We start from the raw sequence: 19,430 nt of genomic DNA, 5'->3' as shown, positions 1-19,430 counted from the left end.
TTGCCAGGATTTCCTTACCACTATCCATGTTGATCAGGACTCTCTGTTGGTATTGAAGTGCTAATTGAGTGGGAAACTCTGAGACTGCTAAGGCTTGTGAATCACCTAAGGATGTGTGACCTGGATGAACCACAACAGGCAGCGTACAAATGTAATAAATACATTTAAATTAATTAATAAATATTTAACCCACTGAAGCTTGATCCACACATCAATTGTTTTGTTCCTGCCCAGACAATACATGGTGGTTGAGTTCCATCTTTTAGGATGGGGAAGTGTGTAGAGCTAGAGAAAGCCATAGAGCAGAGGAGACAGGACATTGTATTGTCAATTACCATATGGTCCCTCGGGTGAATGATGATGTCCTTAGCAAAATACCAGAAGCAAGCCTGTAGCTATGGCTGTTTCAAGCGATACAAGATTCCTGGGGGAATCCTTTATAAATAATGTCTGGATTATTCCCAGGGAGCCTCAATGAAAAGATTTATCTGCCTCATGTTCTCACTGTGTTCATTGAGAATGCAGTCTGTTGCTCTGACAAGCTCCCAAACTAATAACCAATCTACCTTGGGGGGGGGGGGACACATCTCTAAAGTGTTAGGAAGAATATACATTTAAGTAGAACATTTTTAAGACCAGGCATCCATAAACGTATTGTGTGCCAAATATTATGATTTTGAATGTTCTCTTTGCCTTTCCACAATTCAGGACAGTGGAAAATGCTATCAAGCTGAATTTCATGTGAGAAATACAGGTAGTCTTCAACTTACAACAATATGTTTAATGACCATTCAAAGTTACCAGAGACTGAAAAAAGTGACTAACAATTATTTTTCACACTTACGACCATTGCAGCATGGTCATGTGATCAAAATTCAGATGCTTGGCAACTGATTCATATTTATGACGGATGCAGTGCTCCAGGGTACATGTGATCACTTTTTGCAACTTTCTGTCAATGGGGAAGCCAGGTTCACTTAACAACTGGGTCATTAACTTAACAACTGCAGTCATCCCCTTTATAACTGTGACAGGAAAGTTGGTTAACATGGGGCAAAATTCACTTAACAAATGTCTCACTTTTGCAATAGAAATATTTGGGCTCAACCATTGTCGTAAGTCAAGGACTACCTGTGCAAAGTCCCACTTGGCAGTCAATGGGTACCCCTTCTCAGCCTACCTAACACATTTTGAGATGAAATAAAACACATTATTGATGAATGATTCTAAAATCACCTAACAAAACTTCTGCAGAAAAAGTTATACATGCATTCTTATCAGAATTTGCTTTCCCTTGTGAAACTCATGCTGTATGGGTTACAAGGAGATCTAAAGAACTGGATACCTAATTTTACATATTCAGATGCTATGAACATATCCTTATGAATAGCATTGATTCAACCATGCTAATTTGCTCTTGAAACTAAGAATAGAACCTCTATTTAGTAGAGAAACATGGGAAATGTATATATGTTATTCTCAACTATCTGGTAACTGTGAAAAATATGAATGTCATATGGAAATTTACAATACTACTCACTAATATACCTCTTATTAATTCTGAGGAACACAGGCAATCCTTGACTTATGACCAGTCCTTGCACTTAGGACTGTTGTAGCATTCCCAACCGTCTCTGGATCAAAATTTGGACACGGGGAAAACAGCAGGCATTTACAATGATTACAGTATCCCAGGACCACACTATTGTCATTTGCAACATGGAATGACATCCTCTGACAAGCAAAGTCAGTGGGGGAAGCAGGATTTGTTTAATATCAGCATGATTCACGTAACAGTTGCAGTATTTCTTTTAACAGCCATGGCAAAAAATAAAAAAATAAAAATCAGGCATGGGCTCACTGCCTTACTTAGTAATGGAAACTCTGATCACAGTTGGTGGTAAGTTGGGGACTACCTGTAACTAAAACTAGTGAAGGAGCCCTACACTATTTAAAATGTGTAACTTGGTTAAATATTAGTAGTTATTTGTGTGTGTGTTTTTTCATTTTGGAATTGATTCCTTTCATATTAGCTCAACTCCAAAAAAGAGTAGAGAATACAAGGTGTTTGTAGGAAATAACCAGGCTGAGCCTGAGGGAGGGGTCAAATGCATCATCAGCCTCAAGTCCCTTTGCACAAGAGATCTACGTCCAACCCACCTTGAATTCCATTGACTTATATACTGCCAATTTGCTTGGACCATTCGTAGTTCAGATTCTTGTAGAGAGCTTAAGCTTGCAATAAACCTCTATATTCAACTTCCTGGGTTTCATGATTTCAGTGGTGGGATTCATTTTTTTTCACTACCGGTTCTGTGGGCGTAGCTTGGTGGGTGTGGCTTGGTGGGCATGGTGGGGAAAGGACACTGTAAAATCTCCATTCCCTCTACACTCCTGGGGGAAGGTTACTGCAAAATCCCATTTCCCCCACCCCACTAACCTGCTTTCCAGCTCTGCTCTCCTGTGCAGGACAACAAAACAAGACCCAGCAAATCAGCTGGGACTCAGGAGGCAAAGAATAGATGAAGGCAGAGCCAGTCAGAGGTGGTATTTGCTGGTTCTCTGAACTACTCAAAATTTTCACTACTGGTTCTCCAGAACTGGTCAGAACCTGCTGAATACTGCCACTGGCTGATTTCTTACACTTGATACCTATCAATTTATCCCAACATGTTCTTCACTGTTTAGAAAAGAGCATTCTCTGTATAGCAGGCCAGCAAGGCAGGAAATAAATTCTCACCACTTCATTATTATTCATAACGATTATGATTATGATTATGATTATGATTATCATTATCATTATCATTATCATTATCATTATCATTCTCGTTGCAGAATACCTTATGCCACCAGACTCGACATTCTAGACCTAGAAAACCTAGAACTATGCCGCCTTCAGTCTGATCTAAGTATAGTATATAAAATCATACATTGCAATGTCCTACCTGTCAATGAATACTTCAGCTTCAACCATAACAACACAAGAGCACACAATAGATACAAACTGAAGGTTAATCGCACCAAACTTGATTGCAGGAAATACGACTTCAGCAATAGAGTGATCAGTGTCTGGAATACTCTACCTGACTGTGGGTTTTTTCCCCAAACCCCAAAAACTTTAACCTTAGATTGTCTACTATTGACCTCACCCCTTTCCTAAGAGGTCTGTAGGGGGCATGCATAAGCGCACCAACGTGCCTACCATCCCTGTCCCATTGTTTTATTTTTTTATTTTTCTTATATGTATCCATGTATTCATAACTATGTTTTTACTTATACCTATTATCTTGCAAGCAATTGACAAAAATAAATAAATAAATAAATAAAATATGGTGTATTTATTTCTGCAAAATTAATTCTTGCCTACCAATGTATCAAATACAACCTAGCACTGATGATAATCTGTAGAGATTCTCAGTCATCCAGGTCATGGTTGTCCCAAAGGTGCTTTTTCAGGAGGCAACTGGCCTTTTTAATTTTTTTTTTTCTTTTGAAGACATTTCACTTCTCATCCAAGAAGCTTCTTCACCTCTGGCAGGATATCCTCCCATTCCCCACTATCCTGACAGAACTAAATAAGCTTCTTGGATGAGAAGCAAAATGTCTTCAAAATAAAAAAAAACCAAGTAAGTCTAGTTGCCTCATGTAAAAGCACCTTTGGGATAGCACTGATGATGTTGTCTAGTTAGGGCAGGGGTGTCAAACTCGCGTCGTCATGGCATTGTCACGTGACATACTGGGGCTTTTTTCCCTTTTGCTAAACCAGGTGGGGCGGGGCCAGCACGTGACGCATCTGGCCGTGGGCCGTGAGTTTGACACTCCTGAATTAGGGTAATGAAACATCTGCAAAAAACAAGCAAGCTCAGAGAGCACCAAGGACCCCTCGTTTCAACCACTAGCTACAAGTATTCTCACTTAATGCATCAAATAGCCTATGAAGACAATTAGCTACAAATCAATGGCTTGCAGAGAGAATGTTGATTATATTGTAAACTTTCATATCCAATGATTTTGTCAGCATAGTTTATGGGAAAGATGGAACTCTTATAACAGACATATTCTTCTGTCTCATTTATTATGATTCCTCATGTTATTTGCTAGATTTAATAAAGACTATCTTTTGCACCTCCAAATATATTTTGATTGATTAAAAAGAAATCAATGATAAAAAATATGATGTCCAACATTAGCAGACTTTATTTCCCTTTGGGCCATTCTAAATGGAACAGAATCTTCAAAAAGACAGCAAAGCTTTCTTGTATGATTTCTGCAATGATGCTACGTGAGACAATGAATATGTGCTGACATTTTGCTATCCCTGTTGGTAGCTTTGTCAGAGCAGATTTGAAACCAGACCTGGCAGTACAATCTCATCTTTAGCAGCTGTGAAAATCTAGACTAACAATTAAATCCACTGTTTGCTTTCATAGAGATCAACAAGTGTGAAAAAAGGGATTGAAAGATCCCAGATGATATTAAGACATAGGAGGTTAGAAAAATAGTCTTGGTGGGTCAAATCGTCTGTGCAAACTTATTCCAAGAAATTTGGAGAGCACATTAAGTATAAGAGTTTTATTGATTGTATGGCAGAGGTGACAAATATGTTAGAAGAACATACCACTGTAACTGAATACATTTATGGAGATCAAAACCCCCAAAATCAGTCTCCTTCTACAAAAATCTCAAATACAAATTAAAAAGTAAGGTCTCTTTCAAATCAAGCTTAGCTCCTGATACATGTATGGGTTGATTCAACTGCAACAGGGGTGTCAAACTCAAGGCTCGCAGGCCAGATCCGACCCATGAGTTGCTTAGATCTGGCCCATATGCCACGCTGGAGACAGCAAAGGTTCGGCCTGCAGTGCCTCTGCCAGCAAAAACTGAGCTCAGGAGCCCATTTTTGCTGACAGAGCGATCTGGTCATAGGTGCCCCTGACACGAGTGATGTCAAGCTGGCCATGCTCACTCTGGCCACCCCCACCCCACCCCCCAAGGGGCCACATCACCAACCCTAATGCTGCCTTCAATGAAATCGAGTATGACATTCTTGAGATACAGCAACCTAAGTAAGGAAAATAAAATATCATCTACTAATATATGTATATATGTAAGCAGTTACAGAGTAAGTACGTGCCATCAGAATTGCCTCCTGCTAAGTGTAAAGTCTCTAAGAACCCGAAGTGCAGTGTTGCTATTCTACCGGTTCGGCCTGGTTCTGATGTACCGGTAGTGCTGAAGATCAAAACCGGTTCTCTCTGACAAGCTACTATTGGACCCACCTGCCCAGGCTCCCATACTGACCTTTATTCCCTGCTTTTGAAGCGCAGCTGCTTTTCGCGCACAGCAGATTGCTGCACGTCAGCTGTTGAAGCTACAGGGATTACAGGAAGTGAGTAGGAAAGCCCCTGCGTGTGCGCAAAGTGCACGTTTGGCATGCGCATGAGCGCAAAGTATGCCACGCGCACACAAAGTGCGCCCACCAAGTCATGCCCACCGAACTGGTGGTAAACCTCTTTGAAACCCACCACTGCCAAAGTGGCCTCATTCCAGTTGTGCCCTGGGCGGTGGCTCTGGCCTTGATTTCAGGGCTGGGATTGCACGCACCGCTGCCATGTGGCCCATTCCTCCACATCCGATTCACTCTTCCCAGCTTGCTCAGGGGGCTTTCCCCCTTTTGGGATGCATGGAGAGAAACTCAGAAGAAAGCCTGCTCCACGATCCACGTCTTTCTTTATGCTGGGCCAGCAGAATTGCCTCCATGCTAAGTGTAAAGTATGCTTATGTTACTATGGGGGATGGTCCCATAAACTGTTGCCCATCAGTATGTTCTTCTAACCTATCTGTCACTTAAATACAATCACTAAAATCTTTACACTTAACGTACTCTCCAAATTTCTTGGACTAAGCTGCATAGATGATTTGACTTGGTTAGTTTTTCCAATATATTTAAGCCTATCAAAATACCCTTAAGGTGATATGACACGCAAAATAAATATTCCCTCCCAGTCTTCTCTTCTTCTAAATTAGGTTTAAAAAAAAAAAGAAGAAGAACTAAGGAACTTCAGGGAATTTTGTTCCTGTTTCAGTCTTTGAGGTGGCTTCCTTTCTCTAATTGAGCAAATTAAACTGGGCTGAAAATGTAATCCATGCATTAGTCACCATGAAGAATGTAATATAAACAGTACCACAGGGAATATAGTTTAATCTCCAGCATGTGCTCGTGATGAAGTAATCACAGCCATCCACCACATGTATAACTTATTCACATTTGTTCTCATCATCCTTCTTAGATCTTGCCAACTGGCTCTTAACAAAAGAAATCATTGTCCCACAGCACAGAGTGGAATCACAAATGAGCAATGGGAAAAACTTACTGGCACAAGTGAATATGGTAATAAACATAAGAGGCAACAGGTGAAGGACTCTGCTTTTGTCTTTTTGTTTTTTTAAAGAAGAACAATGTCATTCTTTCCGCTACATCTGAAATGATTGCATGTAACGTGTTTTAACGATAATAGAGCTTTATAAATTAACATTTTACTGATAAAGGAAGTGGAGCGTGCTGTTAGTATAATTAGACATTTTCCTGATTAAAAGGTAAGTGGAAGCAGTGCTGAAGTGTATTGTGTGTGTGTGTGTGTGAGTCTGACTCACAGATATATATATATATATATATATATATATATATATATATATATATATATATATATATATATATATATATATATATATTCATTGTGTAAGTTTTGTGTGTGTGTGTGTGTGTGTATGGTATTCAGCTTTGTTCAGTGTATTTGTGTGTGTGAAAGTCTGACTCACATAAGACAAAAGACAATACAGAAGCCTGATGATGGCAGATGATATATATATATATATATATATATATATATATATATATATATATATATATATATATATATATATATATATATATATGGATCTTTGGTTATTCAGGTTTTCTCCCGCGTAAGATTGGAAGTATCTAGGCAACGTTTCGATGAAGTCTCATTCATCATCTTCAGGCTTGTGTCTTCGGCTCTGTGCTTCTCAGAGTAATGTGAGCTTGCAGCTGCTTCTTCCTTTTAACTGCTAGTGGGGGTGTGACTTGATTGGGTGGGCGCTTGGCTGTGTTCTGATTGGGTGGGGGGTTGGCTGTGTTCTGATTGGCTGGAGGTGTGTTCTGTTCAGGTGGGGGCTTGGTTGTGCTCAGGTTAGTCTTAGTTGCTGGGGGATTTGAGCTGGTGAGCTGTGATCCTGCTGTTTGGCTTTGCGTTCGTGGTCATGCCGCATCTTCATGGTGGGTGTCAGTTCACTTCAGGTATGGCTCGGAGGGGTTTGAAGTGGGTAGTGATCACAGCTCACCAGCTCAAATCCCCCAGCAACTAAGCCTAACCTGAGCACAACCAATCCCCCACCTGAACAGAACACACCTCCAGACAATCAGAACATGGCCAACCCCCCAACCAATCAGAACACAGCCAAACCCCCAACCAATGAGAACACACCCCCACCCAATCAGAACACAGCCAAGCCCCCACCCAATCAAGTCACACCCCCACTTGCAGTTAAAAGGAAGAAGCAGCTGCAAGCTCACATTACTCTGAGAAGCACAGAGCCAAAGACACAAGCCTGAAGATGACGAATGAGACTTTATCGAAACATTGCCTAGATACTTCCAATCTTACGCGGGAGAAAACCCAAATAACCAAAAATCCACATATAAATACCCACGAGAACCTCAGAAAATGTATATATATGTGTGTGTGTGTCTGTGTGTCTGTGTGTTCTTAAGTTTTTCTTAAGTTTTCGGGGGTACTTACATGCATGGTATATGGCAGTAGGCTGCCCCAAATTTAAAACTGAAACGGCTGTGATAGTCTGACTCACAGATGAACACTATACAGAAGCCTGATGATGGCAGATGAGATTCTGCCGAGATGTTGCTAAAGTTGTTGCTACAGTATACAGAACACTATACCAAAGCCTGATGATGGCAGATGAGATTCTGCCGAGACATTGCTAAAGTTGTTGCTACAGTATACAGAACACTATACAGAAGCCACATGCATTGGACAAACCAACAGGAGAATAAATGCATGCATCACAGAATACAAAAACGCAGTCAGAAGAGAAGAAAATACTTCCTCCCTCTTCCAGCACCTTAAAGCCACAGGACACGAAATTAATTTCAAAGGAACCAAATTAATATCCAACACTGAACACTCCAGCAAAAGAATAATCAAGGAAGCCATCGAGATAGAGAAACACGCCCATAACATGAATAGACGGGACGATACCTCCCGCCTACCAGACATCTGGAAGTTAGCCCTCACCAACAAATGAGTCCCAGCCACGAAAACCAACACCAGACCCAAAACAACACGGGATATCACAGCCAATCCCTCTCATCAGACTCAGGTCCAAGCCCATCCTATAAACTAAGGACAACTACCATCCAGAAAACAGACCACGGTTGCTTCGCCATCATCAGGCTTCTGTATTGTGTTTGTCAGTGAGTCAGACTTTTAAAGTTGTTTCAGTTTTAAATTTGGGGCTAGCCTACTGCTGTGCCAGAATGGTTTTTTCTTCATCCTGATTGGTTGGGAGTCTTGGTCTGTGTTTATTGGTCTTGGAGTTTGCTGTGTTCTGCTTGATTGGTGTTTCTAATATCTTCTGTCTGTTTTGTGCCTTTTTTTGTCTTGATTGGCTGGCAACATTGTGTTCCTGTATTGGAGGCTTTTAGTGCAGCTTGGCTCCGAGTAAATGGACGACTATCATTTATTAGGAAGCTAGGTTTCATCTGGGTGCCTGGTTGGGGTGTGTTTGAGCTGGAGGTATCAGGGGCGATCTGTTTGTGCCCAGGTGCTTGCCTGGCTTGTGGTGTGGAGATTTTTTTGTTTGTGAGTGCAGGCTTCCAAATAATTGACAGTCTGGTGGAATCATCTCTTCTATTCATGCTTTCAGGTCTTTTTTTCAATCTCTATGGCTTCTCTGATAATTCTGTGGCTGATAATTCTGTGGCTTATATATAATGCTGTGCTTTTAGATAATAGGCATATCTATTACCCAAGACTTTGTCTTCAAAGTTGGATCAGATGTAGCAATGCTATGGAACACTGGTAAATCCTTTCCTTTGTCATAAATGCAACATTTGAACAATGTAAGATACTCTGCTTTCTTTGGTGAATTGCATATATGAGACACTATTTTAAAATAATAGTCTACTTTTTAAAAAAGGAATCATTCCCTTTTTCCTCACAGAAGACATAATTTTAGTATATGGAATATGTTTAAATTAAATTCTTCTCCAATATCTAGCTGATTTTTTTTAGAAAAGAAGCAGCTTTAACGGTTTGATCATCATCATTATTCATTTTAATAAGAATTATTAATATTCTTCTTTTAATTTCTTGAATAATTGGTTCCTACACATTATCTGCCCTCTGTTGGGTTTCAGAATAGATGTACTAAATAATCCAGTTGCTAAAAGATATAGCAAAATAAATTTAGAAACAGCCTATTGTGGCATTGATTCTGAGATGAAATATGTAACATTAAAGCTACAATTTGCTAAACTCAAAATATATAATCTCTTTCTCTCGTTCTCTTTCTCTGTCATTGTTAACCATATATTACTACCTTTCTCTCCCTCTCTCTCTCTCTCTCTCTCTCTCTCTCTGTGTGTGTGTGTGTGTGTGTGTGTGTGAGAGAGAGAGAGAGAGAGAGAGAGAGATTATTTGAACAGTTCTACTACATTTTTCTGCCTAAAATAGAACAAAAAATGTCATCCCAAACATTTTTTCTTAATAAATGATATGGCCCTGAGTACTATACATCAGATGTCATGTCAGATCCTATGTGAGGTTGCCACTCCCATACACCCAGCAAAATCAGTGGTTGTGAGAGCTACAGTCCAAAATGTTTGGAGGATAGATAGAAGATATAACACATTGCATGCAGACCTTTCAGATCAGAATGTCCTGCAAAGGCTCAAGCCAGTTGAGATTAGAAAACATGTTATCGCTAGTGGAAAACACTGAAGGGAAATCATGACTTTCATGCATTTGTTGCAAATATATTTGTGTGCAGGTACTAAGGAAAAACAGGGAACAAGCTAAATGTAGTGGTTAAGACATCAAGCTAGAAACTGGGAGATTGTGAATTCTAGTTTTGCCTTGGGCAGGAAGTCAGCTGGATGACCTTAATCCAGTCATGGTCTCTCAGTCCTAAAAGGAGACAATTGCAAACCACTTCTGAAAAACCTCACCAAGAAGTTTGCAGGGACTTGCCCAGGAAGTCTCCGAGATTCAAGGAAAGCAAAAACCAAGCAAAGTAATTTCAGCCATAAGATTCAAGTTAAAGAATTCATATACAGAGATTTATTTATTTAGCATATGGCCAGGGGTGGCATTCAAATTTTTAACAACCGGTTCTGTGGGCATGGCTTAGGTGGTGAGCATGGCTTGGTGGTCATGTGACTGGGTGGACAGCTTGGTGGTCATGTTATTGGCTGGGTGTGACCAACTCAATATCACTCACATTGAGGCACGCATCTCCTCACCTGGCCTCTCGTGACTGTGGGGATGCTGCAACAGTGGTAAGTGTGAAAAATGGTCATAAGTCACTTTTTTCAGTGCCATTGTAACATTGAATGGTCACTCCACACAAGCAAAGTACCAGCAAAGGAAGGGAAAAAAACTCCAGAGAAGTTCCTGAGACAAGAAGTCTAGTCCTGCCAAGAATGTAATAAGGGTTAACGGAGAGGCAGATTCTGTAAGCAATACCAGAATGTTTCCTTCCTGCCTTCCTTGCAGGATTAGGCCAGTAATTTCTTCTAACAACTGGTTCTCCAAACTGCTTAGAATGTTAACAACTGGTTCAAGTGAATAGGTGCGAACTGGTAGAATCCCACCCCTGCATATGGCATAGCATACATAGACTAGCAATATAAATTAACATTTCAACTAGAGTAGTAGATCCCAATAAAATATAAAAAAAGATCTATGTTCCAATATCAATGTCTAAGTCATCTAATCATGGGAGCGCAGCACTGTTCATATTTTTTAAAAAAGCAGATACTGAACCGGTATAAGCACTCAGCTTATACCCCGGTCATGATATGATCTACCATTTGACGTGGGGCTCTGCAGTCATCCTGAGGAAGAGGGTAGGGAATACTATGCCGCATATACTGGGAGTCCCAGCAGACACCATGTGAGATGCAAATCCTATTGAGGATTGTCTATTGCTGATGTGTTAGTTCAAAGCCTGGCCCCTTTTTTGTGGGGTCATTTATATGTTTTCCCTTTACCTCCCAATAACCCTCACCTGAGGTCACTTCCCCATCACCAGACTCATCACAAGACTCTCAATTGACACACCCACAAGACTCATCACAAGATCCATCACCTCACTTGACACACCCACATCTGACTCAGAAGTAGTATTCAGCAGGTTCTGACCGGTTCTGGAGAACCAGTAGCGGAAATTTTGAGTAGTTTGGAGAACTGGCAAATACCACCTCTGACTGGCCCTGGCCCTATTCTCTGCCTCCTGAGTCCCAGCTGATCGTCTGGTCTTCTTTTGTTGCCCTGCACAGGAGAACAGAGCTGAAAAGCAGGTTAGTGGGATGGGAAGGGAGTATTTTGCAGTAACCTTCCTCCAGGAGTGGAGAGGGAATAGGGACTTTGCAGTATCCTTCCCCTGCCATGTCCACCAAGCCACGCCATGCCAACAGAACCGATAGTAAAAAAAATTGAATCCCACCACTGGCAGTAACCCTCCATGTCACTACAAAGACAGGGCTTCTCGGGAGAAATCAAGCTATACCAAACCACCTAGCATCCCATAAAACAGTGATCAAACTCAGCAAAGCACAAACACTGGTGATCCAGAAATGATTTTTTTTTCTTTTTTAGTGTACTTCTTTATTGATTGCCCTGTACAGGAGAACGGAGCTGGAAAGCAGGTTAGTGGGGTGAGGAGGGAATGGGGATTTTGCAGTATCCTTTCCTGGCCATGCCCACAAAGCCATGCCCACAAAGCCACATCACACCCACAAATCCACGCTCACGGAACTGCTAGTTTTAAAAAAATTGGAATCCCACCACTGATCTAATTCATCACAAGACCTACTGACCACACAAACCCATATAAACACCGAAACCCCCTAAACTCTGTTGAAGATGTTACCTAGTCTGGTAATGAGATGTTCAGAAACCAACCCACAAGCTTGAATAACAAATCTTCACTCTCATAATGTTAAAGTTGTTGGGCAGATATTGTGCAAGTGCCAATGAATTTTCCTAGATTTGAGTCTTCCTGCTGATAAATGAGGAAGCATGCCCCAGCAGGAGTGAGTTGTACACAGAGATTAATATAGCTCTTACATATAGATTCCTCAGACCCTGAGGAAAAAATATTGCTTTGAGGTTCTTCTGTTACTTTAAATGTTTCCTTGATATTGTGTACTCTCCAGAAAGGGCTTATCAAACTGCATTGTAGTTACCCAAATGTATCTACAGTGAGAGTGCTTACTATCAGGGGCTTTTTACTCAATATCATGCATTAGACTTTAAAGTTTGATACTAAGAGATTTGCTGATATTCCTGATATTTGATTTTCCATCAGCTGGATCTTGACAGATATAGCACCCACTGGTTATAAGTGACAGCTCAATGTTTTTTATGTTAAACTAGCCTGTGAAATATGCGGAACATACACACACATGAAAATGGATTTTTCATCTAATGAACGTCACATCATTTTGCCCCACACTTTGGCAAGTTCCTCAGTTGTGCCTCCTCCTTAGCTCTTCCTAATGAATATGGCTGCAATTGGTCAAAGACCCAATTACATTCAATTACATGCAATGCATTTGGAAGCCTTAAAGACTTCCAATATTTAACAGAGGTAAGAAAATTGAGAAATAAGAGTGTGAGAGAAAGAAGGTGTTACCTGCAGAAGGCAATCTCAGTGGCTGGCAAACTTCATTTTCACCAGCTTCCTCCAGGGAAATGAACAGCTTCCTGACCAGAGTCACAGAAATAGTCTGCACTAATAGAGAAGTGAGGTTTGATCGGTGTTGTTTATAGCTTCCGTCTTCAAAAAGTTGTCAGGGAGGGGGGAGAGAGAAAGAAAGACAAGGAAAAGAAATTAGTAAGTGACTATTATCAAAACTTTGTTCCATTTCCTGATATTTGCATAGTAGAATTAAAGGTAGTTTAATGGCCACAATTCAGCCCAACATTTCTGTTGCTAAACAAGATAGTTGTTAAGTGAATTTCCCCTCATTTTATAACCTTTCTTGTCACTGTTGTTAAGTGAATCACTGCAGATTTTAAGTTAGGAACACGGTTGTTAAGTGAATCTGGCTTTGACTTTGCTTGTCAGAAGGTTGCAAAAAGGCATCACATGACCCCAGGACACTGCAACCGTCATAAATATGAGTCAGTTGCCAAGCGTCTGAATTTTGATCATGTGACTGTGGGGATGCTGCAACAGTTGTAACCATGAAAAATGGTCATAAGTCACTTTTTTCAATGCCATTGTCACTTTGAATAGTCACTAAATGAACTGTTGCAAATAGAAGACTACCTGTATTGAATGATTAAGATGCTAGGACAATAAAATCAATTCTACAAATACTGTGATTGAATCAACATTTCAGTTAGATGTGTCTCAGCAATTCTTTAAAATTATTCTGACATCAATACGTGTCCATAATATCCATAATAATAGTTTCAGGAAGGGAATCATCATTTCAGCAGGTTTACTTCTGTCACATATCCACAAATACGCCTCAAGTCACATCATCACTAAAATAATTGCCAGAAGCCCACATTTTTAGAAATGCACTTTAGACATTTTTTTCCTAAAAAAACAAACTGAAAATGATTCCTTTCCCTCACAAATATTTTACCAACCTCTGGCTGAATACATTTGGCGAAGGGAAGTCCATTCCATTGGCTGGTACCACTGAACTGTTCTGTCAGGAAATTTGTCCTAACAGCTGATATGTGACTTAAATTCACTTTTTTTGCACTTTGCCATCTAAGAAGACGTTGGTTATCCTCTGCTGTATCCTTCTAAAGGGCTATCCTATTCTCCTTCCACCTTTTCTTCTCAATGCCAAATATTGTCTATCTTGGATGACACAATTTCCACTCTACATATTGTCTTTGCTGTCCTTCTCAGAAGCTCTTCCAATAATGATGGTAGGGGAGTCTAAAGCAGAGGTGTCAAACTCGATTTCATCGAGGGCCCGTCAGGGTTATGTTTGACCTTGGGAGGCTGGGGTGGGCGTGGCCAGGGTGGGCATGGACGGCACCACATCACTCTTGTTAGGGGTGCCTGTGGTGGCCCAAGCACTCTTCCAGCAAAAACAGGCTCCCGAGCTCCGTTTTCAGCTGTGACAGCCTCCTGCAGAGAAAATGGAGCTCGGGAGGGCCGCATGCAGCCCTCCTGAGTTCTGTTTTTGCTGGCAGAGGCACTGCAAGCCATCCTTTGCTGTTTCCGGGGTGGCCCCACGGGCCAGATCTAAGCACCCCACAGGCCGAATCTAAAGTAAAGGTAAAGCTTCTATCTGAATAATTTCTTCCAGGGGTTTAACACTCATGCTAAATAGGAAAGCACATTCAATGCATCTTAATCTCCCATAGCGCCATTATTATGGAGTAGACTAGAAGTCTTACAACATGACATCCCTGAATAAATGAAGAGACCTTGACTGATTCTCTACCCCACATAGCATGATGGGTTTAAAAAGGGATCTTCAGGGCTGGAAAAAAAAAAAGAATCAGAGACTCCAAATAGAAAAAAGCAGCTTCAGTCACAATTTGTTTTAAAGTCTCCCTGAGAAACATTCCACAGACAGATTTTAAAGGTTTATTTTCCATCTATATAACCTATACACAATGAAAAAAAAATTAGAGAAGATGTGTTTATCATTGTTGAATAAGGTAAACCACGTATAAACAAGGCTGTAAAAAGGCTTTTCTTTCACATTTGTGTTAAACCTTTTAAATCCTCCCTTGTTATGCCCTAGAACAGTATTTTAATGATGTGCTCCCCCCCACCTCCAATTTTAGAAAAGAAAAAAAATGACTAATATAGAACTGACTTTTAACTACGTTGCTAACAGAATTGTAATACTTTTGAAATAACCACTCAGTGGTTCATTAATTTTTCACCTTAAGCATATTGGAAATTTGACAGTTTTATGCTTTGAATAAGAACTCCAAAAAATCTTATTCTGTATTCTAGGAAAGTATAAAATTAGAATAGAAAACAAAGTATGTTTAGTAGATAAAATGTATTCAGCTGTATTCTAGGAAACTATAACCTATCACAGCAAATCATGAATAAGAGATGTTTGGTGGAATAAAAATTTGGCCCACTCAACAAGTTCAGTCAACAATCTTGGACATCTCCAGTTTATACTTTAAGGGAATACACTGATTTTAGGCTTAATAATTTGGGAAGCAGGAAAAAAAAATTATAATATGTGGTGGTCAGGGGTGTGATTCAAATTTTTTAACAACCAGTTCTGAAGGTGTGGCTTAGGTGGTGGGCGTGGCTTAGTGGTCATGTGACTGGGTGTCTGTTATTGGCTGGGTGTGGCCAACTCAATATCACTCACATCGAGACACGCATCTCCTCGCCTGGCCTCTCATGACTGTGGGGATGCTGCAACAGTCGTAATTGTAATTGTAATTGTGAAAAATGGTCATAAATCACTTTTTTCAGTGCCATTGTAACTTTGAATGGTCACTCCACACAAGCAAAGTACCAGCAAAGGAGGGGAAAAAACTCCAGAGAAGTTCTTGAAACAGGAAGTCTAGTCTTGCCAAGAATGTAATAAGGGTTAATGGAGAGGCAGTTTCTGTAAGCAACACCAGAATGTTTCCTTCCTTGCTCCCTTTACAGGATTAGGCCAGTACTTTCTTCTAACAACTGGTTCTCCAAACTGCTTAGAATGTTAACAACCAGTTCTAGAGAATAGGTTGGAACTGGTATAATCCCACCCCTGATGGTGGTTCTAACACATATGAGAATATAATTTTGTGACACATGACTAGGTTTCAATTTCTTACAAAGGCACTGATCATGTGCTAAAGTATGTTGAGTTTTGCAATGGTTGTGATATGTTTAGAAATCTTTTTTTACTGATGTAATTGGGGTTACTAAACATTTTTTTCTCTATATGAATTTATAATTATTAAAAAAAAATATGTTTCTGATGGGGAAATATGAAGACAATGTTGGAGCTTTTTAAGAGGAGACTAGATAACAATTTGTGTGAAATGATATATGGTTTCCGGCCTGAGCAGAGGGTGGACTAAGAGATCTCCAAGGTCCCTTCCAACTCTGTTATTCTGTTATTCTGAAATATAAATTGTAGATTAACTCATACAGATTCTGTTTCTTCTTGAAAACGCTATGGATAAAGTACAGATACAGAAAAACCCACTAAACAACAGTTCAAGGAAATGATGGACAATTCCTGTCTCCATCTCATAAATCCTGTTAGCCAGGTTGTTGTTTTTTTCAGCATCAAATTTCATTTGCCAAAATTCAGGAATACTATGTTTCATAGTTTTGAAGTGCGTATCTTTATGTGTATTTTAAATCACATCAAAACTAAATTTGGGGAGAAAAATGAAACAATGCCATCCTTGCCTACTTATCTCTGTCAATTATATATATATTTTTTACATCCAATTGAACCTAAAATAAATCCATATTTTTTTTTGATAGTATATCAAAGTGATTCATCCAGATTTAATATCCTACAAGAAGGATTAGAGCTTCTTTTTAAGACTTTACTGAAACCTGAGCTCAAAAGAGAAAATGTAACTTAGAGCATAGATTTGCATCTCTATGGATGATGAGCACTGAAGACATGCCGCATCTTTTCTTGACAGTTTTCCAGCTGCCCATCACAGCTGACATGCAACTGTTAGGTTTAAGGTGTTCCTATGTACACACCCACATATGCTCTAAATTTAAAACCCAGCATGAAGAAATCAGTGTTCAGGAGAAATGAACAGAAGAAGATAGAAATAAGGCAAGTGAAGCTATATATGTTCTAAAGCAGAGGTGGTATTCATCGGGTTCAGACCAGTTCTGGAGAACCCGTAGCGGAAATTTTGAGTAGTTTGGAGGACCGGCAAATACCACCTCTGACTGGAGATTTTATAGTAACCTTCCCCTGCCACGCCCACCAAGCCACACCCACAGAACCGGTAGTAAAAAAAATTGAACCACACCACTGTTCTAAAAAACTTCAAAAGCCTAGTTACTGAAGCAAATGGCCAAATTAAAAGGTAAATGGAAATACAAGTCAGGCGGGGGGGACAATATGGAAAAAAGTCAAAGTAGTAGTTATGGCACCAACCTAGAAAAGAAGACTCTGTGAGCTCTAGTTCCACCTTATAGAAGCAGTCCGTGACTTATAACCAAAACTGAGTCCAAAATTTATGTTGTTAAGTGAATTATGGAGTTTTGCCCCATTTTATAACGTTTTCTTGCCACAGTTGTTAAGTGAATCACTGCAGTTGTCAGGTTAGTCACGTAGTTGTTAAGTGCTTGTCAGAAGTTCGCAAAAGGCGATCATGTAACCCCCCTGGGACACTACAACTATCATAAATATGAGCCAGTTGCCAAGCGTCAGAATTTTGATTATATGACCATAGTGTGAAAAATGGTCATAAGTCACTTTTTTCAGTGCCGTTCAGTGGTGGGATTCAATTTTTTTTATTACCGGTTCTGTGGGCATGGCTTGGCGGGCATGGCAGGGGAAGGATACTGTAAAATCTCCCGTCAGAAGTGGTATTTGCCAGTTCTCCGAACTACTCAAAATTTCCGCTACCAGTTCTCCAGAACTGGTCAGAACCTGCTGAATACCACCTCTGGTACCATTGTAACTTCGAACTGTCATTAAATGAATTGTCATAAGGCAAGGTCTACCTACATATGAAAGCCAGCTGGGCAGGGGTGGGATCCGACCGATGTAACTACTGGTTCGATGATTTACGATTTGCGTACGCATGTGCATCACACGCATGCACATGTGTGAATCGTCGTCAGCTTGCTGCCTGGACAGCTGAGCAGTGCTGCGCGCAGGTGCGCAGCATTTGGAAAAGCACCTTTTTCCTGCTTTTTCAACCGCAACTGTGCCTCGCAAAGCAGCTGAGGTTGAAAAACCAGGAAATAAATGTCAGGTAAGAGCCTGGGCGGACAGGTGGGCCAAAACAGCAGCAGACATAGAACCGGTTCTATGTTTGCTGCTCTTCAGAGCTACTTGTTCTACAGAGCCGGACAGAACCGGTAGAATCCCACCCCTGCAGCTGGGTGACTTTGAGCCAATCACCAGAAAATAATGAATTCTAATCTCACCTTAAGCATGAAAACCCGTTTTGAGTCAGACATTCTTTATAACAGGGGTGTCAACGTCGCATTGTTACGTCGACATCATGTGACACATTGGGACCTTTTCCCCCTTTGCTAAACTGGGTCACACATCCAGCCCGTGGGCCGTGAGTTTGACAGCCCTGGTCTGACACTCAATTCACCTCTCAGGATTGTTGTGAGGAAAATAGATGGAGGAAGGTGTATTATAGATACATTCACTGCCTTGAGTTACCTATAAAGTAATAAAGATGAGGGGGAAATCTAATAAATAAAACAAATAATAAATTTTATATGATTCTAATATACATATCACTAGAACAGGAGGCTTGAAAATCTGCTGCTTCCTTAGTCAAACAATTTATGTTATTAATAAGCAAAAATAATAATATCTTTATTAGCAATATTTTAGTGGAAAAGACAATCTTGCAGAAGGCAAAATAATAGCCCTTTTTAACAGGGCTGTTTTAAGGGCACTTTCAAAATTGTTTTCCAGATAACTTAAAATGGCTCATCCTGCTTCTGTAATAGCAGAAAGATTTTCCCTGGGTAAGCTGGTGTGGTGTGCAATTTTCAAATGCACAAAGATCAAGAGTGAATTTAAGAAGAAAAGGGGAAAAAAACTTTGTATTGATTTGAGGCATGGCAGAGTAAAATGGGCACTTTTCCTAGGGCTTTTGTGCTTTTATGGCACACTTAAGGTTTATCCTCAGTTGGAGCATGTTATCCCAATGTTTTCTTGTTTTTCTAAAAAAAAAAAGTTTTGTTTAAAAACATTGGATGTTGTCCTTTCTTTTTCTTTTTCAAATTTCCATTATTTTTTTCAACCAAAAGAAGAGAAACAATATAGTGTAGTGGAGGTGAATGTGACATCTCTCCCTTAGAAGCAGTTTCTAAAGTGAACTGTTTGATCTTTATGTCTTTAAGTCTTCTGTGACTTAAATTTACAAGAGTGATAAAATAAGACTATGTGTTAGCTTTGGCCCCAATGCCTCATATTAATAAAAAGAATCCAGAGA

The 19,430-nt window shown here is 40.1% G+C and overlaps 1 protein-coding gene across 16 annotated transcripts in view; it reads right to left on the bottom strand.

Moving 5' to 3' along the window:
* Positions 1 to 19,430, bottom strand: part of NAALADL2 (N-acetylated alpha-linked acidic dipeptidase like 2) — a 625,547-nt gene that overhangs the window by 214,660 nt on the left and 391,457 nt on the right. For 14 of the 16 annotated variants that reach the window (XM_087965359.1, XM_087965362.1, XM_087965356.1 and 11 more), the window contains one exon: positions 12,958 to 13,101. The exons of the other annotated variants lie outside the window; for them this stretch is intronic. In XM_087965359.1, the coding sequence (XP_087821485.1) occupies positions 12,958 to 13,101 (144 nt within the window). The remainder of the gene's footprint in view (positions 1 to 12,957; positions 13,102 to 19,430) is intronic. 16 annotated transcript variants of the gene reach the window in all.

Source organism: Notechis scutatus, chromosome 4 (genome assembly GCF_049901735.1).
Source record: "Notechis scutatus isolate UNSWTSFEM ecotype Mainland chromosome 4, rNotScu1.2, whole genome shotgun sequence".
NCBI classification, from domain to species: domain Eukaryota; kingdom Metazoa; phylum Chordata; class Lepidosauria; order Squamata; family Elapidae; genus Notechis; species Notechis scutatus.
The sequence above is the reverse complement of the archived record's forward strand: the minus strand, read 5'-3'. Positions and strand labels throughout refer to the sequence as shown.